The sequence below is a fragment of the Vespa velutina genome, chromosome 17 (assembly GCF_912470025.1).
Source record: "Vespa velutina chromosome 17, iVesVel2.1, whole genome shotgun sequence".
NCBI lineage: Eukaryota > Metazoa > Arthropoda > Insecta > Hymenoptera > Vespidae > Vespa > Vespa velutina.
In genome coordinates, this window is record NC_062204.1 from 3,714,315 (window position 1) to 3,733,915 (window position 19,601).

General features: G+C 28.5%; 5 protein-coding genes across 15 annotated transcripts; 3 read left to right on the forward strand and 2 right to left on the reverse strand.

Annotated features, from left to right (window-relative positions):
* Nucleotides 1–826: 826 nt before the first annotated feature.
* Nucleotides 827–1,998, forward strand: LOC124955121 (60S ribosomal protein L18a). The gene is made up of 3 exons (XM_047509060.1): nucleotides 827–973; nucleotides 1,334–1,513; nucleotides 1,585–1,998. The coding sequence occupies exons 1-3, from the start codon at nucleotides 956–958 to the stop codon at nucleotides 1,918–1,920; spliced, it is 534 nt and encodes a 177-aa protein (XP_047365016.1). The 5' UTR covers nucleotides 827–955; the 3' UTR covers nucleotides 1,921–1,998.
* A 47-nt stretch (nucleotides 1,999–2,045) lies between these two features.
* LOC124955119 (F-box only protein 44-like) lies at nucleotides 2,046–5,646 on the forward strand. Of its 3 annotated transcripts, none has more exons than XM_047509057.1 (4): nucleotides 2,046–2,233; nucleotides 2,764–3,325; nucleotides 3,407–3,550; nucleotides 3,635–5,646. In XM_047509057.1, exons 2-4 carry the CDS (start codon nucleotides 2,771–2,773, stop codon nucleotides 3,866–3,868), a joined length of 933 nt encoding a protein of 310 aa, XP_047365013.1. In that variant the 5' UTR covers nucleotides 2,046–2,233; nucleotides 2,764–2,770; the 3' UTR covers nucleotides 3,869–5,646. The 3 variants fall into 3 exon arrangements, with proteins under 3 accessions (XP_047365013.1, XP_047365012.1, XP_047365011.1); XM_047509056.1 differs by lacking the exon at nucleotides 2,046–2,233 and adding an exon at nucleotides 2,242–2,536 and having other exon boundaries at nucleotides 2,723–3,325; XM_047509055.1 differs by lacking the exon at nucleotides 2,046–2,233 and adding an exon at nucleotides 2,243–2,536.
* LOC124955111 (protein inturned) lies at nucleotides 4,710–8,930 on the reverse strand. Of its 2 annotated transcripts, XM_047509030.1 has the most exons (12): nucleotides 8,403–8,930; nucleotides 8,166–8,320; nucleotides 8,017–8,087; nucleotides 7,668–7,940; nucleotides 7,475–7,546; nucleotides 7,132–7,382; nucleotides 6,960–7,049; nucleotides 6,517–6,859; nucleotides 6,083–6,420; nucleotides 5,677–6,005; nucleotides 5,408–5,574; nucleotides 4,710–5,272 (listed from the first exon to the last, which is right to left on the reverse strand). In XM_047509030.1, exons 1-12 carry the CDS (start codon nucleotides 8,546–8,548, stop codon nucleotides 4,805–4,807), a joined length of 2,703 nt encoding a protein of 900 aa, XP_047364986.1. In that variant the 5' UTR covers nucleotides 8,549–8,930; the 3' UTR covers nucleotides 4,710–4,804. The 2 variants fall into 2 exon arrangements, with proteins under 2 accessions (XP_047364986.1, XP_047364985.1); XM_047509029.1 differs by having other exon boundaries at nucleotides 8,017–8,320.
* Nucleotides 8,931–8,978: 48 nt separating this feature from the next.
* LOC124955115 (cell division cycle protein 20 homolog) lies at nucleotides 8,979–11,679 on the reverse strand. Of its 2 annotated transcripts, XM_047509042.1 has the most exons (7): nucleotides 11,278–11,679; nucleotides 11,019–11,152; nucleotides 10,857–10,951; nucleotides 10,462–10,750; nucleotides 10,077–10,374; nucleotides 9,657–9,973; nucleotides 8,979–9,569 (listed from the first exon to the last, which is right to left on the reverse strand). In XM_047509042.1, exons 1-7 carry the CDS (start codon nucleotides 11,388–11,390, stop codon nucleotides 9,241–9,243), a joined length of 1,575 nt encoding a protein of 524 aa, XP_047364998.1. In that variant the 5' UTR covers nucleotides 11,391–11,679; the 3' UTR covers nucleotides 8,979–9,240. The 2 variants fall into 2 exon arrangements, with proteins under 2 accessions (XP_047364998.1, XP_047364999.1); XM_047509043.1 differs by lacking the exon at nucleotides 10,857–10,951 and having other exon boundaries at nucleotides 8,980–9,569; nucleotides 11,278–11,412.
* Nucleotides 11,680–12,167: 488 nt separating this feature from the next.
* On the forward strand, nucleotides 12,168–18,109 carry LOC124955112 (dual specificity protein phosphatase CDC14A-like). 7 transcript variants are annotated; one of them, XM_047509033.1, is made up of 10 exons: nucleotides 12,171–12,534; nucleotides 12,763–13,277; nucleotides 13,552–13,653; nucleotides 13,853–14,118; nucleotides 14,190–14,490; nucleotides 14,571–14,940; nucleotides 15,198–15,548; nucleotides 15,619–15,750; nucleotides 15,934–16,227; nucleotides 17,122–18,109. In XM_047509033.1, the coding sequence occupies exons 3-10, from the start codon at nucleotides 13,605–13,607 to the stop codon at nucleotides 17,201–17,203; spliced, it is 1,845 nt and encodes a 614-aa protein (XP_047364989.1). In that variant the 5' UTR covers nucleotides 12,171–12,534; nucleotides 12,763–13,277; nucleotides 13,552–13,604; the 3' UTR covers nucleotides 17,204–18,109. The 7 variants fall into 7 exon arrangements, with proteins under 7 accessions (XP_047364993.1, XP_047364992.1, XP_047364989.1 ...); XM_047509034.1 differs by having other exon boundaries at nucleotides 12,180–12,299; XM_047509032.1 differs by having other exon boundaries at nucleotides 12,283–12,299; nucleotides 12,383–13,277.
* Nucleotides 18,110–19,601: the final 1,492 nt, after the last annotated feature.

Consider the following 19,601-nt stretch of genomic DNA (forward strand, 5'->3'; position numbering starts at 1 on the left):
ATACTTCTGTTAACTTCTGAATGTTGTACGATATTATTATTATTATTATTATTATTATTATTATTATTATTATTATTATTATTATTATTATTATTATTATTTTCGAAATCATTCTCGTAAGATCAATGGTCGAATTTATTTTTCTTACTTTCAAGAAGATCCATACATATATCCACATATATATATTTATATATACTTAACCATTTTCTTCTGTAACATGTTTTTCATGAACATAACATATCGCTACGATATTGTCACATTTTTCCTTGTATCTTTATCATACGCATTGTTAAATAATATCGTTCAGCCATATTTAAGATATAAAACAGAACAATTAGAATTATTATAGTTCATTGCCGACAAATGTTTCCGAAATTTTTAATCAATATCAAAATAAAAGAAAAATCGGAAAATTAATCTAAATCGAAAACTTCCTTTTTTTATCATGTATACTATATATATTGTTATTATTATCATTATTACTATATGTATATTGTTGTTTATATATTACTACGATTGTCGTTATCGTTTGCACTAAATACCACAATTATCTTTTAAAAGATAACACAAGAGACTTATCTTGAAAGCAAAGAAAGAAAAAATATATTCTCCTTTAGGAAACTGTATGAAATTTAAACTGTAGTTTCCTTTCGAGATCAAAATAATCGATAACAAATATTTACAGATTGCTATTTTATCGATATTTGATAAAAAAGAACATAAAATGTAAGCATTTAACATAACCGCATAGAAATGTATGTAATATGAAATAGATTCGTAAAATAAATAATTTTTATTTTAAATGATAAAAAAAGTAATGAAATTTTCTTACTAAATACGAGAATGAAAATAATAAAAATATATTCAAATAAATTGAAATGTTTGGTTTCCGGTTGATTTTACGTATAGCGACCTCTTTTTCCGGTTTACCTTAATGTGTTAAACGCGTGTAACAATGAAGGCGAAAGGTGAAGTAAGTAAATTATTTACTTATACTTAAAAATCTAAACTTATCTATGCACCAAATGAATCATTATTTTTACTTTGTTTAATAGTGGGAAATTATGTACAAGATGTTTACTTACTCGCATAAAAATTCATTAATAAGATAACATAACCTATAGGAGTGTTCTAGTCAACACATGTGTGTATAATTTTCCGAATAATTGTTTCTAATTAAGCTCAAAAAGTTTATATTACTTAATCGAAATATCAATTCTGTCTATCTTTTCAAACATAACATATATTAAACCTCACTGATTGGTACAAACAAAGAATTCATTTTCTTATACTCCAACATGAAATTGAAATTATATTTTGATTATCTTTTTAGCTTAAAGAATATGAAGTCATTGGACGTAAGCTCCCAACTGAAAAGGAGAAGGTACCTCCTTTGTATAAAATGAGAATATTTGCACCTGATGCAATTGTTGCTAAGTCTAGATTTTGGTACTTCTTGCGTCAATTAAAGAAGTTTAAGAAATCAACTGGAGAAATCGTATCTCTTAAACAGGTATGTATTAAGACAAAATATAATATAAATTGAAATATAAATTAATATTATTGTTATTATCATGTTTTTAGATTCCAGAGAAGACTCCGATCAAAATAAAAAACTTTGGCATTTGGTTGAGATATGATTCTAGATCTGGCACACACAACATGTACAGAGAATACAGAGATTTATCTGTTAGTGGAGCTGTAACGCAATGTTACAGAGATATGGGAGCACGTCATCGTGCACGTGCTCATTCGATTCAAATAATTAAAGTAGAAGTTGTAAAGGCAGCCAATTGCCGTAGACCACAAGTTAAACAATTCCACGATTCTAAGATCAAATTTCCATTGCCCAAACGAATCCATCATAAAAATCGTATGCCACTCTTTAGCGTCCGTAAACCCCGCACTTATTTCCTTTAAGTGCATTATTTACAGTGTTTTGTACATTGACGCTATAAATATAATATTCTAAACAAAATAAACCGAGTATTAATATAATATAATTTTACATTATTACCCATAATTATTTAATATTTTCGATAAAACCTTTAAACATAACTTAGTTCTCAATCGTTGTAAAAAAAAAAAAAAAAAGAAAAAAAAAAGAACATAACCCCAAAAAATTTCGAATAACTAATGCAATCAAAAGAGAAACGTAGTTAAATATATCGCATGATTCATAAAGTATGTATTCTATAAAATATGTTAAAGACGTATATGTCCAATTAAAGAGGTTAGTATTTGTAGGCATTTTTTTTTTTCATTTATTTGCGTAAAAATTTCATTTTACGAGATAAACAAATGATTGCAAAATATAGAATTATATAAGAAGTAAATATTTCTCAATATAATAAATATGTTTCAATATTCACTAAAAGCGCCTTTAGTTATTAGTATTGTATCATGCGTATGTCATTCGCATTAACTGCCTTTACTGATACTCTGTGATGGCTAGGACATTGCATTGTGTGTAGGTTATGCCATATTAGTCAAACTTGTCATAGTAATTCGTGTTGTCAAAATTGACACATTAAAGGTTTGTAAAATATACATATATATGTATATTTATTAAATCATATCAACTTTACAAAATATAAATAATTTTTTTTTTTTTAATGCGAAATATTAGAATCATGTTATTATTCGTTTGTTACGTAATGTATTTATTGAAATTAAAAGACGTAATGGTATTGACAATGCTTTGCTTTACGATGTTCTATAGATTGTTAAAGATCTTGTGAATTCTATCATCGTACATTTCAGATAAATAATGGGACAATCTCAAGATTGTATCGTAACTCTTCGGGAGCCTTACGACGAAACTGGTGATAATGGATTTATTCTTGGTAATAAGTATATTCCAGAAGAATTACTGGCAGAATTTCTCTGTCACGTTGACAACAAAACTCTATTAAATTGTCAGCTGGTCTGTAAACGTTGGAAAATATTAATACATAGCTATGTATGGCGTAAAAAAGCTGAGATGACATTAAATCGTCCACATACATTAGACACAGATATGCCTTGGAAAGCATATTATATGATAGCCAAGAAGAGACCATTTGAAAAAAATTTAATAAAAAATCATTCAGGAGAATACGGCGTACAAAAATATTGGAAAATCTTTACAGACGGTGGTGATCATTGGAAGGTTGAAAATCCACCTTGTGGAGTTCCACCTATACCTAAAAATGTTTCTGTTTTTGAAAAAAAAGAATATTGCTTTGTAACGTCTTATAATAATTGTTCCAAAATGCAATTAATAGATTTAGAAGCAGAGGGATTATTGTCATATGTATTGGACGTTTTACAGCCAACTATAGTGGTAATATTCAATTTAAATGAAAGATAAATTTCTTCCTAATAAATATTATATTAATCTGTGGAAAAATATACGTTTGTTTAGGTAAGTGAATGGTATAGTTGTAGATGGGATTGTCCTGCTCATTACGAATGTACAATAGAATTATTAAGGAGCGATAATAAAGTTATGAAAACATTCCAATTTCATGATGATATTGAAGGAGATAAACAAAATCAATGGTTAAATGTTAGTTTTTTTTTTCTTTACCAATTGTATAATAATTTTTGTAAAGTATTAAATATAATTTATATACTTTCTTATTATAAACAGGTTAGTCATGAATTTAAAGACTACGGGCTTGGTCTTAAAAAAATTAGTTTCTATCATGGAGGAATGGATAAGTCCTTTTGGGCAGGGCATTATGGTAGTAAAATGGCTGGTGCTTGTGTTATTGTTAAAATACCTGAAAATGATGAGCATCGGTGTGAGGAAGACACAGATACAAATACAGATACAGATACGGATACAGATACAGATACATATAAAAGCTCTAATACGGATTAATAAAGAAACTAAATCTCTATTCTATATAACAACATATAAAGTATTTTTTCGATGTGAGATAGGAAGTATTATGGACCTACATTAATATTATTATTATTATTATGTCTAATTTTAAATGGAGCAGTATATGTATTTTTATTTCTATTTGATTCTGTTGTTTTTTTTTTCTTTTTTTTTTTTTTTAACAATTTCCCTTAGTTAACAATTTGTAACTAATAGTAAGAACGCAAATGTTCATCCCTCATTTAAGTTATATAAAAAAAAAAAAAAAAATAACTTTTCTACATAATATCTTAACAAGAAGTCAAATGAATTTATCTTGTTTTTTTTTACTTTTTTTTTATTTTTTATTTTTTTACTATAGTAAAAAATACATTATAAACCATTATAATATCGCATAGAAAGTAATAACCACTATAAAGCGGCTGAAATAACTTATTAAATGTATTTAAATTTTATTGGAGCATTTAAAAAATTTGTGAATATAAGTAGTAGAATAATGTATAGACAAAAAAATTAATGTTAACTTATGCAGTTGTATGAAAACGCGTAAAGTTTACTGTCCTTATTCACGCACCTCATTTTTATAGATAATATAATAAAGAACATGTTTTCTAATATTTTGTATATATGTACAAAGTCAATAGTTTGTATATATATACAAAGATGTGAATAAAAAGATGTGTTTTGTATATTTTATATACACTTACATTTGTGTCCATTCTGTAATTTACAATATTTATTCCACTGCCTTTTTATTGCAAACGAATATTTTATATGTGCAATATTTTATATTGCTGTATTAAACATGTTCATAAAAGTAAAAACAAAAAAAAAAAAGTAATGTAAATTAATATTTATAGAACAACATATGTTGTTATAAAAAGAAAAATATAATACATTTATTATTAAACTTACTTTAATCTAAAGCTATAATTAATTTAATCTAAATGCTATTTCAACTAAATTCTGTGGAGCAGAATCCTGATAACATACGTACAACTCTTTTGGATGTGGAGTTGTATATAATCGTCCTATTACCCAATATGTTGTGTTATCCCATTCAAAAAGAATACCATGTTCTTTAATAGCAATTAAACTTTTGTTGATTACAGTTTTATCCATATCTTGATTTAACATTGTTTTAAAACGTATTGTGTTATGTAATAATCGATGTATCATATGCACACATTTGTTAAAATTTATTAGAATTTTGTTGTCTTTTGATGACGTTTCAATTGGATGAGAGGACAACAAAATACCCTCAGTCAAATCCAAATGTACATAATGATATAAATAATTTTTTTCACCTGCAGTCAATTTGTTTGGTAATAAATACTCCACTTGATTTAACAAATTATCCCGTATATTGGATATATCACTATTCATTACCTGACTATCATTCTGAAAAAAAAAAAAGAAATAATTTTCTTATTTATGTATATTTTGTTCTTTTTCGTAGAAAATCATTTACAAAAAAAAAAAAAAAGAAAAAAGAAAAATACATCCTTGATTAATTTAAGGAAATAATATATTTACCCTGTAAATATCTATATCTGAATCACTATCATCAGAATATTTTGATCCACTACTAATTTTTTCTCTAGTTGCCCGTCTTCCTAATATTGGCATTGCCTCGTCGCTAACTTCACTTATTGCACCAGTTCCTTGACTTAATGAATCTTCTGACGTTTGCAGAGAATATACTAGAATATAATAATAGTATATTCATTTGTTATAAAAAAAAAAAAAAAAAAAAAAACTAAATAAATAAATAAGAACTAATATAATTACTTAAGTGATTTTACCTGATCCTAAAACTGTTGGGCTTTCTTCTAAATTACGCTTTTTTAAAATTGAAGCCAGTTCTTGCGTCTTTTTATTAGCAGAAGTATTAAGATTTGGCTTAGGTATTGCACTTTGTACATCCGATGATTTTATAAAGCCTAACAAATTTTCTGTTATGCTGGATGATTGTTTTGATAACATGCTATCTTCATAAGGAATTACTTCTGGTCTGGCATTAGATGTAATCCATTTTGCAGCTAATGTTGTTATTCCTATTTTCTGTATATGTTTAAGAGTTTCTTGAGCTTCTTCCACATAAAACACATCTGGTCCGGTTGTGTCGTCGTACCTATTAAGATTACAATAAAGTTTTTCTTTTAATTGAAGATTAAAAATTATTAATAAAGAATATAATTTTATTCTTACTTTGCAGTACAACCGCCAGATTCTAAAAGAACTGCTAATAAATCATGTTCATAGCCGACAATAAGTAAAAACCATTTTCCATTTGGAACCAATGGTTGATTAGAACTATGTGTCTCAATATTTCCTCGATTACAGGATAAAGGATAAACTCTTTTCCATATGACAAGAGATTTCACAGGTTCTGTATTAACCAAATTCAGCAAGCCATTTTGTCGTAAAAATGCATGTATTTCAATTAAATCTTCATGAGGTAAATGAGATCCTAGGAGATAACATTTATGATATATGCAACTGCCAAGTATTGTATACAGTCTTTGACAATCCATAGGATCTTCATTCTGTATGATATTCATATAAATTTAATCATTACTATCAGGTACAATTTTTTAAATCTTTAGAATTATATTAAATAAAACATAAAGAGAGATATATACCCAGTCTCTATAATCCATAGCTTCCATTTCATTTAATGCAGCATCAATTTGTATTTGAGCATCTCTTGGCAAATGAACAAAATGTGCAACTGAAAAACTACTTTTGAACTTATAATTCTCAAGATTCCTTGTAGAACATTGTAAGTCTATTTCGTTCTTTGAACTGTTAGTATTATCTTCAGAATTTTTTATATCTAATAATCTTTGTATAATTAATAAGAAAAAATGATCTATGCTATCGTAGTTCTCTTGATTTGTAAAACATTTTGTTAATGATTGATAGGTAAATTCTAAAGTCTTGACAATATCTGCAGATAACATACTAACTTCTTCAAGACTACAACTGAAATATTTAATGAATTATAAAAAGTTAAAAAGAAGCTAAACATCTCATAAATAATGATTAAATTTTATTAATTCCAATATTATTTATGTGTACTTACCATTTCTCTGGCAATGCAATCAATAATAATTCTTCATTACAAGGTGTATATACAATGTGCATTTCTTCTCCTGCTATATGTACAGTTGTACTAAAAAAAAAAAAAAGGAAAGCGCATATAATTAAATGTTTTCTTTAATAGTATAGCCATATAAAAATTAATGAGAATTTACCTGATCGGTTGTGCACCTACTATTTCTGGTAACAAATGATTTAATGTTATAAAGGCACCTCTTGCTGAACATAAAGTAGAATGTACATTATCAGATCTTGGAAAGGAGTATAATACATCCTGTAATTCTTGACCTGTTTCTGAAAGATCTGTAGTACATAGATATATTATACCAAGCGGATAAATTAATAAACTTTCCATTAAGTTTACACTTTCTCCTTTGTTAACAATATTTTGCACTAATGTTGATTGCTAAAAATATAAATATAATATATGCTCTATATACAATAAATAATTTAACATTATTTATTGTATTTACGATTTAAATTGTAAAATAAAATTACTTTGATTGTATTCATTCCAGGCACTTTTGCTGTAACATCAATCCCTGCTACTCTTTGGAGTTCTAATGTCACCTATATACATAAATATGCTCTCTCAGATATGATATTTAATTATTATAAGAATATAAAAAAAAAAAAAACATTTAATATTAATTTTTAATACGTATTGAGACGAAGAGAATTATTATCTTACATTTGTTGGAGTAGTTATCTCAGATAATACATAATCCAAGTTTTGAAATGTAACATTATTTGAATTTATGCTCTTTAACCAATCTCCAATTTTAATATTTTTATTTTTCATTGCTTCACCATCTGGTATAAACCCAGCAACCATAACTCTAACTTTATCTGAAAAAGTACCTGGTGTTATACCAAAATATGCTTCACACAATGTGGCTCTTCTCCCTAATTTATGTCTTTTCTCAGGATCAACCCACAAAGTAACTTCACGAATTTCACCTGCCTAAAAAGTTAAAATCAATTTTACTTATTTATTAATTTATTCAAATTACACATTGGAACTATATTATTACATGTACCTGAAAATCTCTAAAAGTAACTTCTTTATTTCCATTTCCTTCCTTTTCTTGACTTCCTCTATTACTACCAACTAAATTAGTATTACCTTTCTTATTTCTTGTACTCCATCTTTTACTATCCTTACGTCTTAATAGACGCATAAGTTTACCTGCTCTAGTACTACGCCTCCGTGTTAATTCTGGTTGTGGACTTTTTCTTGAATCGTCGCAAAATGTTAAACTGCTTGATAAAGTTTCTACTGGAGATTCTATATAGAATACTTCCCCATTTGGTCCAATTTCTGACTCCCATTCAATTATAGAGCTGTATGTGAGATTACGTGTAAATAATTAATTTCAATGTATTCAATTTACTTCCATGGAAATTTTATTAATTGTTTCTATACCTGTCACTGTCAGAATAATATGAACCTGTACTTGATCCACTGTCACTTGCCCACCAATTGTGTTCATTATCATCTTGCTTTGTATTTTCTAAATGGCTTGTTTGATCAGGTTTCAATAATAATGTTTTACTCTCTGCATCATTCATTTTTATGCAAAATTTACTATATTCAAGTATGTATATACATTTATTTCACCAAAATATTGTCAAAAAAATTTTGTACACATTATATATAAATATAGATTATAATAATTGTATAATACTTTTAACTATATTTTTACGTTTCAAACCGATTATATTAATTTCCTGTTTAATTCTACCATCTTACACCTATTGGTATTCATATGCCTGGAAGGTTGGGTCAATCTGACTACCTGAATCCAATGGTGTAGGAAAAAAGGGATCAGTATATATATTTCATTTCAACACTATGGCTTTTTCTTATTATTAACATATTGTACTAATATAAATATAATTACATATATAAATATATATAGTTATTTCAGATATTAAAATTTATTTATTTACGAAATACTAGAAAAAATAATAATTTATTTCAAGTTTCTTTTTCTTTTTTTTTTTTTTTTTTTTTTTTTTTTTTTTTTTTATAGTACACTATTTAAAAATCAAGATAATATCTCTTAAAGTAGATGTATAAGTACGTGTCAATAAGAAACAACAGTTGCATACCTATTATTGTAAGAAAATAAAATATTCTAAATCAAATATTTTATCTTACGAGAATAAAATATTTTTCTTTGTCAAGAGAGTTAATGGTTGAAAATAATTAAGGCTAATAAATTTTAAAATATTCGGATATAGAGATTTAATATTAAATTTTATCTTATTGATTGTTTAAGTCTGGATGGTATAGATTTAACTTCACTAAGTTCCTTTTTCTTTTGTGGATCAGGTAGAAAACATTTCCACAATCTTAATGTTTCATCAGCACCTGCGCTAAGAACTGTAGTACCATCAGGAGACATGGCTAAATGTAAAACACGACTAGAATGGCCAGTTAATTCTGCAACTTTTGTCATTCCTGGATATTTCCATATAGTTAATTGATTTTGCGCATATCCATGGCCTGAGATTATTTCTTTATATGTTGAAGACCAAAGCAATGAGCATACTTGTGATTTCGTATCTATACTATTTATACAAGCTCCTGTATTCGAAATGAATCATATATAAATAAGTTTCATGAGCATGATTTAAATTAGTATAATAAACAAGTATATAATTGTCTCTTCACCTGTATTACAATTCCAAAATCTAATTGTTCTATCTGCAGTACCACCACCACTAGCTAAAATATTATTTTGCCAAGGACACCATGCAAGTGCTTTTACAGCTGCTTGGTGTTGATTTAATGTGTAAAGAGGTTGAGTATGGGAATGATTTTGTCCAGCAACTACTGGCCATATATAAAGCATATTATCATTGCCACCACTAGCTAAATACTTTCCATCTGGTGACCATTTTAAACCACATACTTCTTGAGCATGTGCATTCATAGATGATATTAAATGTTGACGTTGTCTAACATCATGGTGTACTATTTGACCACCTCTGAAAAAAAGAAAAAAAAAAAAGTAATTGTAAGATCTGACATTACATAAAGAATAATATAGTGATAAACATAGTGTCGTCTTCTATATATTTGTTAAAATACCTGCAGCCACTTGTCAAAATATGAGAATTCCATGCAAGAGAACCAACTCTAGCAGCATGACCATTCATTACACGTACTCTCTTTATTTCACTACAATCCCATAGTTCTGTATTGCCTACAGTAGTTCCAATAGCTAAATATGGACCTTCCTGAATCCATGCTACAGAACATACATAATCATTGCTTTCTAACTCAAATAGTTGTGCTATAGTGCCTGTTCCAGCATTCCATAAATATACACTATTACCTAAGGCTACAGCTAAAACATTATTTTCTGACCAGTCAATCAGATTCAAATCTGCAAATAGAAACAATGCATTTAATGACATTGTAATTATACAATGTAATATATATATATATTTTTTTTTTTTTATTATATACCTACAATAATCATCAATAATTTCTGGTGCATCCAATATTCGATCAGGGGTTTGAGGGATATATCTTGTAGAAGCTTTAACACTAGCTGGTGTTTTTGTTTGACTATAAACAACTCTTAAAGGATTCTGATATCCTTCAGGCGGAGCTGGAGCTTTATTCTGATACGATAAAACTCTCATATTATTGATATCCCCACCATGTAGATTTTCTCCTATCAAACGTTGCATTTCTTTCTTTGTAGGACTTATGTTATCTCCTTTGTCACCATCTTGATCAGCTTGTTGCTGCTGAATCTTAAATAGAAAAAATACAATTTTAGATATTAAAAGGAAGTAATTAATAACAATTAATTATAAAAGAAGTAATAACTAACAATTAATTATAAAAAAAAAAAGATACCTTATAATAACCTAAATCAAAATTAGTTGTCGATCTGCAAGGAATAAATCTATCTCCACCATTGGGTGTACTAGCAGGAGTATTAACATTACGACCTGTTGTTGAAAATAAAATTAATCTTCATAAATAGTAATAATAAAATTGCCATAAAATTTTATATACCTGGAGATTTTTTATTTCCTTTTGATGGTGTCTTTTTGTTCTTCGAATCATATTTTTTCGTTGGCGACTTCCCTGTAGTGGTATTCATACAAGATCCAGACATAACTTTGCGCGATGAGTTTAAGCTAACATTACTGTAGAGAAAAAAAAAAAAAGAAAAAAAAAAAAGTAAAAAAAAAAGAAAAGGAAAGAAAAAAAAAACAATTACATATTTTGATAATTGAATGAAAATAACATAATGTGAGATATAATGCACTGCCTTGAATTTGATGCCTCCAAACATTTTTTCTGCCAGCGTGGAAGTGGTCCTTTTATGGCTTCATCCATTCGGGTTAAATTATTTAATTCTTTCATATATTTTAAATGCGACATGATTATAGATTATGTAATAATAAAAACTTAACAACGAAAATTATACAGTATTCACGAACGTATTTTTCACGATGCAAATCTTCCAAATCTTTACGAAAATTAATCTATTAAGAAAAGAACTTCCAGAGTGACTTTTCTAATAAATATATTGTATGATTAAGTTGCTTAAAAAAAAAAAAAAAAGAAAGAATTACTACATTCACCAAAAATAAAAAATCTTTTACACTGTACAGCTATAAGCTCGTGAGACAACTTTGGGTCATTTAAACGGACGAAACATCTGAAAATCTTCAAGCGACCGTTAAATTTTGAATTTAATACGTCTTTCCTCCTAGGATGGCGCTTCGAAACAATTTTCAGGAGAATTTTCATCAATATTATTTTAATAAAAATAAACGTAATTGTCTTAAGGAATTATAAAAACTAACGTATTTATACCGATTGTAAAACAAATATTTATTTAAAATAAGAATAAAATTAAATCCATATAACTTTTTAATTTCTATTGCTTTGATTGGCCGAACGAGAGAAAAATCGACTAATCAACATTAAGCTACGATCGGCCATTTTCTTCGAATTTAAAACCTAACATATTCAAAAAAAGTTTTCCTCCGACGTACAGGACAGATGATTGACATGAAATTCTAATATCAAAGGTGAGAAAATAATAATATTTCACAGGATAATATCTATTTTTATTGTTCTCATTTTTTTTTCTTTCGTGCCAATCGATATTTAACTGGAACAGCGACAGAATATAGCAATTTTATGTTGCAGATATAATACGATAGAATAGAGAGAGAGAAACAGAGAAAAAGAAAGAGAGAGAGAAAGGGTGGGAGGAAGAGAGAAAGAGAAAGAGAGAGAGAGAGACGAAGGAGACCTCATTGATAAGGATCAAAATATACGGTACATCGCATATATTTTATTCTACGTTCACCTTATTTATATCGATTTTTTCACGTTTGTTTTCGGTATATTACGTGTCTAAGGGAGAAGAGAAGGGAAAAGAGATCGAAATAATAGTTCTTGCGACGTGCGCCGTACGACGTAGTTATCGCGTCGTAGGCGTAGTAGAGAAAGAGGCGTATGCATGTAAGAAGGTGAAAGGTCGTGATGCTGTTCACGAAGAATTCTTGGCAAGGTTTAAAAGGGTTCAAATCTCGCTCGATTTAGTTCGAAAGATCTCGTATTTGATTTTTCCTCTTTTTTCCTTTCTCCTTGTCAGTTTCTCTCTCTCTTTCTATCTCTCTCTCTCTCTCTATCTCTCTTTCTCTCTCTATCTATCTCTCTTTCTATCTTGTATACTTGTTCTCTCTTTCTCTATCTTTCTCTCTGCTCCTTTCTAAACCGATTCTCTACGTTCGTTCAGCCAAAGCGCGTACGACGCTGGATATTTCGATGTCTCCGAGAGACGACCAGTCACGTTTTCTTTTTCCAATACTTTTCAACGAAGTCTCCTCGTCATATCGGATACGTTCGAATACAGGCGCCTATCATTTAACATTCCATTGGTATCGTCGATTTAACGCCGCGAGGGTAACCAACATGGCAGCGGAATCAAAAATTGCTCTACCATCGTACGGTGGATAATGAGGGCCTTACAAGCGAGAGATTAGCTAGATCTCGAGACCTGACATTTCAAATAAAGGACAACTACGATGCTTGGATAACAACGTTGTCTCGATGCGAATGAGAGAAAGTGAAATAATGTGCTCTAAATAACGAAATAAAGGGTTAAACTGGCAGAGAGAGAGAGAGAGAGAGAGAAAGTAAGAGAGAGAGAGAGAGAGAGAGAGAGAGAGAGAGAGAGAGATAGACTTGGCAACGTAACAACTGATCAGCCGCCCCTTCAGTCAAAGTTTGAATCTTTCAACGGTCACGCAAGTAAGTGTCAAGCGTCATCGTACTTATGACGATCTTACTTGTCTTCGTTCCACGAATTTATTGGTTCATTCTTGCATGAGTGACGTCTTAGGATCGTCATAATACTTTTAGATTCATAAAAATGACTATTAACACTGTACGTGGGTCGTTCAAATCCAGTTTACCTTTGATATCACCCACTCTAACCTTCCGCGTGTTTACTCACACGTATGCTATATTCGTAAGCATTAATTAAAACTCTATTATTTTTTATTACATCGCGCATTGATAACAGGTTCGTCCAAGTGCCATTTACGCTTTGGTAGACGATAAATTCTCTCCTTCACGATGGATGTTAACGACGAAGTTTTGGTTTGCGCGGCCGAAATTATAAAAGGTAATCGATCTTCCTTCTCTTTTTCTTTTCTTTTTTTTTTTTTTTTTTTTTTTTATGTACAAACGATTATCGATTTCTTTCTATTCTTTTCGATATTTTACTTTGCTCCTTTTAATAGTTATCATTTTATTCTTTTACCTTCTTTTAAGAGTTTCCTCATTTATATTTATTTATATCAATCGTTTCTATTTATGTTTAGATCGATTGTACTTTGCAACATTAAAAACAATGGTAAAACCAAAAAGTACACCCAATACTCATTACTTCAGCATTGACGATGAGTTAGTATATGAGAATTTTTATGCAGACTTTGGTCCATTAAATCTAGCTATGTTGTATCAATATTGTCAAAAAGTTAATAAGAAACTTAAGGCAGTAACGCTGAGTAAAAAGAAAATTGTACATTATACTACGATGTACCCAGAAAAAAGAGTGAATGCTGCCTTTCTTATAGGAAGCTATGCTGTAAGAAAATATCATGGTTGTATATCATATTGTAAATATATAAATATATAATTTTCTTTTATATATTTCAGATACTGTACTGCAAACGTACAGTGCAAGAAGCTTACGAGTGTTTGACCAATAGTCCAAACAGTCCACCATTCATGATGTTCCGTGATGCCTCCGTTGGATCACCATGTTACAAAATATCATTGTATGAATGTCTTAGTGCTATAGATAAGTGCCATCGTCTTGGTTTTTTTAACTTCCAAAATTTTCGAGTTAAAGAATACGAACATTTCGAAAAAGTTGAGAATGGAGATTTAAATTGGATAGTACCTGGAAAATTCATTGCTTTCTGTGGCCCACATGCAAAATCTAAAATTGAGAATGGTATATATATATATATATTATATATTTATCTTATAATTTTGTAAACACGTGTATATTTTTAATACTGGCTTTGTTTTCAGGATATCCATTGCATGCACCAGAATCATATTTTAATTATTTTCGTCGTAATAATGTCTCTACGGTTATACGACTTAACACAAAAATCTATGATGCTTCGAGTTTCATAGAAGCAGGTTTTGAACACAAAGATCTTTTCTTTGTTGATGGTTCAACGCCAACAGACTCGATTATGCGTCAATTTCTTAAAATATCAGAAAATGCAAGCGGTGCTGTAGCTGTACATTGCAAGGCAGGTCTCGGCAGAACTGGTTCTCTTATAGGATGTTATATTATGAAACATTATCATTTAACTGCTCACGAAACAATTGCATGGATCAGAATATGTAGACCAGGTTCTGTCATTGGACATCAACAGCAATGGCTAGAAAAGTGGGTACTTTTTTCTGAAATCTTTCCAAGTAAATTGTATAACAAATACTTGATGATTTTTAATATATTATATAGTTGACTCAATATCTCTAATTATTTATACATTAGATTTATTATTAGTACATGTTTATTGTGATAAAAGTAAAATTCTCTTTTAGTTGTTAAATAAATTAATATAATTTCGATAGTTACACCTATTTTCTGTAGGCAATAAATCAGCATCATCATTCCGGTGAATTCTGAATTTTGTGCTTCAGAAAAGAGGCGTTTCTTCACTCATTGCTGAAAGAACCACTACATTCTGAGAATAGAAATCCAGTACATAAATATGGTATATATTCAATAATGGGAAGACCTAAAAACGCATTCCTATTAAATCTAAACAATGCTCGTGTGGTACAAGATAATGTTTCTGGCATAATGCACCGGGTGGATGGAATTAAATTAGATGATTCTACCCCTGTTGCAAGTCTTAAAACAACAAATAGAGACTCGCCCTCGACTTTAACGCAAGGTGATAAATTAAATCAAATTAAAGCTAGAAGAAGAAGACTACGTGTAAATCAGTCTTCTCTTGGCACCCCTACCGGATCATCAACAGTTGTTCAGTGAGTTTATCTGTTCATATAAAACTACATAATATGTATTTGTATCATTTAATAATTATTATGCTTTCAGTCCATATTTAGGACCATTACTGCAAACTAGAAATAAAAAAGGAACAGCTATTGCTACATTAGCTGGAAATAAGGAAAAAGGTCCTTTAAAGAGATTACTCGCGAGGTCTACAGCAACAACAGTTGTTAAAAGGTCAGATTATTTTGAATTATTACCATTCTTATTAACACAATTCTCTTTATCTTTTATCTTCCCTTTTCTGCACTTCTGCCTTGGAGATTTAATAACATGCTTTGAATAATATTAATAAAGCATCTTATATTTCTAATATTGCATGTTATAAACTAAATCTTAGACCTTTCTATCTTTCTATAGAAATTGTAGAAACAGTTGGCTGGTCAACAATAGCTGCGATCCACCTACCCGCCGTGTTAGATCTAAACCAACAACACAGATCCATAATATCAACAACAATACAACTACTACTACTCCTGTTACATCTATATCTATATCAAAACCGGTGAGAAAGGCGAGTATGAGAACTTCATGCATCTCAGAGGTCCATGCTACGAACTCGTCTACAAATCATTCGGTTGCACAACCACAACCAGGCATGAATATGATTCTTAGGTCAGCAGACCGAGTTACCCGCTATCATTCTCTCAGGCAGTAAGTCTCAATAACTGTTACTTTCCAAAGTTGTTTTATAAAGTAACAGTTTTATATTTTCTTCTATTTTTTTCGTTGTTCCTTTTGTGTGTTTTGAGAACACACCAGGAATCCTTTATTCTTATCCCTTTACAACTTTTCAAGCTTGCTTTACTTCTTCACATAATATTGCTTTCCTTTACTAACAAGAAGTTCAATAATACAATATTAAAGCATGTGGTGGTATATAATTCTATGCAAATTTTATATATATATATATACACACATCATATACACACGCTTAAATTATTTTAAGAAGATTTTATAACAGAGAATAATAGAGAGTGGATACATTTCTGGGTACATATTACATTTTTAAGTATTTTACAGTATACAGTATTACAAAAGTATCCCATTTATTTACAAATATAAAGAGAATACTCTTATTTTTATACAATCATAGTAATAAATAGATTATTGATATCAATTAATAGAACACACGTTTTATATATATATATATATATATATATATATATATATATATATATATATATATGTATATATATATGCCTGCAGCATGGTACTGTTTTGGATTTTTATGTTGACATGAAGTAACATCATTCCTTATAAAATTATCTGGGCCTGGACAAATAATAACACTGATAAGAATTAGCACAAAAAATTTATTGTTTTTATTTTCCCATATATGAAAATATATAACATTGTTTATTAAAATCATACGTATGTAGATTTGCCCAGGCCTGAAGAGTATGGTAAACTACATTTAGCGCTTAAGCATGAAGTAGTAGCGGAGGTGGCTAACAAACCGATCCCATCTATTTCTATGACTTGCAGTGCGCGCACGACAAAAAGTTGTAAAACTGCATTTATCAGATGACTAACCGATATTCTCAGTGGCGTGGGGGAGGAGAGTCCAGTAACCCGAGCGTCTCACCAGCGCCGAAGATCTCATCGCTTAAACCCCATCATTCAATAAATGCACTTCAAAGATCTTCGATCTCTTCAAATTTAAACAAGTGCAGGTTAGACTTTTATTATCAAGTGAGATTTAAAAATATTGGCAGCCATTTTAACACTGCATTTTTAAAAAATATCACATTTCTCGCTACATTAATATCTTGAAAATATAAAAGTTTTTAAATACCTAGCAACCAAGCGGGAGTAACTTATTACATTTACTATGAATACTTATGCAATTTTATTTTAATGGTTCTTCCATTTTGCGACACGTTGAACGCTCGCATGGAAAAAAGAAAAAGAAAAAAGAAAAAAAAAGAAAAAAAAAAAAAGAAAAGAAAAAGAAGAAAAAAATATTGTCATTTGTATTGTTATTGTCTCGTTTCTTAATCCTCTGCTGGTCAGACAAAAATATGACAAATATATTTTCGAAGATCACATCAATTTCAATTAATTTTCCAATTGGATGATTCTATTATTTCTTTTATCACATTTTAATATTCAAATTTCATTTTATCTATTTTTCAACATACAACGGAATTCAAGAATTTCATTACCGAGTTCTATCATCAAATAATACATGATACATAAATACAATGAGAAACTATTCAGACTCTATAAATGTTAAAATGACAATTTGCCTATTGTTAAAAAACAAAAGTTTTGTATTAACATTATATCACATCTTTCACATAACCATTCTGTAAATATTAATTAAAACGACTAAGTTTTTAGATAGGTTCAATCCTTTTAAGCATTTCTTAAATGTTTCATTGCTTTGAGCTCGGTAAAAGGCATTGGGGGACAGAAATTTGCAATTCTGCAGTGCACATATAGTACTAGTTTATGTGTTATTAACAAAGTATAATTGTCTCTCTCTCTCTCTCTCTATATATATATATATATATATATATATATATATATATATATATATATATAAAAAGAAAAAAATGCTGTATAGATATAATAATTATATCATTCTTTTGCTAATGTGTGTTAAAGCAAAGGAAAGATTTTATGTACCATAACATCTTCTAATTTTTAATCAAATAGAAAGTATCAAAAACTATAGATTTTTAAAAATTATATTACTTCATATAAACTTGTTACACTATCGTATTAAATGCGTAGTATAGTGTGCGTGATTTAAATCTACATTTAAGTAGAAAATATTAATCCTTTGCAGTCGTAAATTCTAGGCCGCTAATCCTCACACGTACGCTAATCGTTTGTTTATATACGGTATAGATATCATACCATTAAAAAAATTAATGAATTTGAAAATAATTGAAGTTAATAGATTGATACAATTACGACCGCAGAGGATTAAAAAAGAAATATTATTCAAAATGCTACACATAGCTTCATCATGGAGTGAAAATCATTTTTAGATCCTTTGATTGTTTGTACGATTGTATTTTATTATTCTCTTCATTGATTCTTTCTCTCCTTTTTTTTTTTTTTGTTTTTTTAAACATTGTTGTAATAATGTTAACTTAAAGACATATCACGAAATATAATTATAATAAATACTATTGTTACGAAAAATAATTTATGAAATAAAACAAATTAAATTATAACAAAAAAATCTAAAGAATAAATATTAAAAATATTGTATTGTAAATATTCTCTATTATTAGGTAAAATATTTAAACGATTATTTAAATGAGTATAGAAATTTTTCTTTATGCGAAAATAAAAAAAAAATCTAGTCTGATATATATATAATTGAAAAATTTATTTCTTCTTGTACATATTAAAGGATTTGAAAATGAAAGAAAATATTTCTTCTCCTGATATAGCAATGTGTAGAATGTACATAGAATTATATTATTCGGAATAAGTACAATATTAATGATATAAGCTGTTGCTATTACAAAATAATATTTGCATTCTTTTTAATTAAGTTTTTCCGAAGATATATAAATAATGTTTTTATATCTAATAATTTTTTTTTATTTTTTTTTATTTTTTTTTTTTATTTTTTCTTTTTTTTTTTTTTTTTTTTTTTTTCCCCCATGTAAATTGCATAATCTGTTGGAACAGCTTATACATTTTACGATATCACAAAAGATGCAATTTTATAATTCGCTATGCGAAGACATGATATTGTAATATTTATACATCATTGGTTGTTTCTAACAACTTAGTCAAGTATTCTTTGCTAAGACAATGCACAGAAAATTTACTGTGGAAAATCACAGAAAATGGTTCTAAGGAATTGCATACATTTACATTTAGTAATATGAATAACAAATGGAATGCCATTTCTAAATATTACAGTTTAATGAATCATACAGATTGAAACAACTTGATTAAACAGTTCACATGTAATTACAAACACATACATTATTTCTATGAAGTTAAATATTTCCATATTCATCTTAAAACAAAACAAAAAAAAATAAATAAAGAAA

What these genes read in the sequence shown, in the direction of transcription:
- LOC124955115 (XM_047509042.1), bottom strand. Translation starts at nt 11,390, where the DNA reads ATGTCGCATTTAAAATATATGAAAGAATTAAATAATTTAACCCGAATG. An exon ending in TTGGAGGCATCAAATTCAAG is followed by an intron (nt 11,153 to 11,277) that starts GCAGTGCATTAT and finishes TTTTCTCTACAG; the next exon opens with TAATGTTAGCTTAAACTCAT. An exon ending in ATTTTGGAATTGTAATACAG is followed by an intron (nt 9,570 to 9,656) that starts GTGAAGAGACAA and finishes TTTCGAATACAG; the next exon opens with GAGCTTGTATAAATAGTATA.
- LOC124955111 (XM_047509029.1), bottom strand. Translation starts at nt 8,548, where the DNA reads ATGAATGATGCAGAGAGTAAAACATTATTATTGAAACCTGATCAAACA. An exon ending in ATTGCATTGCCAGAGAAATG is followed by an intron (nt 6,860 to 6,959) that starts GTAAGTACACAT and finishes TAAATATTTCAG; the next exon opens with TTGTAGTCTTGAAGAAGTTA. An exon ending in CAGATATAGATATTTACAGG is followed by an intron (nt 5,273 to 5,407) that starts GTAAATATATTA and finishes TTTTTTTTTCAG; the next exon opens with AATGATAGTCAGGTAATGAA.
- LOC124955121 (XM_047509060.1), top strand. An exon ending in AAATCGTATCTCTTAAACAG is followed by an intron (nt 1,514 to 1,584) that starts GTATGTATTAAG and finishes TCATGTTTTTAG; the next exon opens with ATTCCAGAGAAGACTCCGAT.
- LOC124955112 (XM_047509031.1), top strand. Translation starts at nt 13,605, where the DNA reads ATGGATGTTAACGACGAAGTTTTGGTTTGCGCGGCCGAAATTATAAAA. An exon ending in CAACAGCAATGGCTAGAAAA is followed by an intron (nt 14,941 to 15,197) that starts GTGGGTACTTTT and finishes TTTGTGCTTCAG; the next exon opens with AAAAGAGGCGTTTCTTCACT. An exon ending in GCAACAACAGTTGTTAAAAG is followed by an intron (nt 15,751 to 15,933) that starts GTCAGATTATTT and finishes ATCTTTCTATAG; the next exon opens with AAATTGTAGAAACAGTTGGC.
- LOC124955119 (XM_047509057.1), top strand. Translation starts at nt 2,771, where the DNA reads ATGGGACAATCTCAAGATTGTATCGTAACTCTTCGGGAGCCTTACGAC. An exon ending in TTTTACAGCCAACTATAGTG is followed by an intron (nt 3,326 to 3,406) that starts GTAATATTCAAT and finishes ACGTTTGTTTAG; the next exon opens with GTAAGTGAATGGTATAGTTG. An exon ending in AACAAAATCAATGGTTAAAT is followed by an intron (nt 3,551 to 3,634) that starts GTTAGTTTTTTT and finishes TATTATAAACAG; the next exon opens with GTTAGTCATGAATTTAAAGA.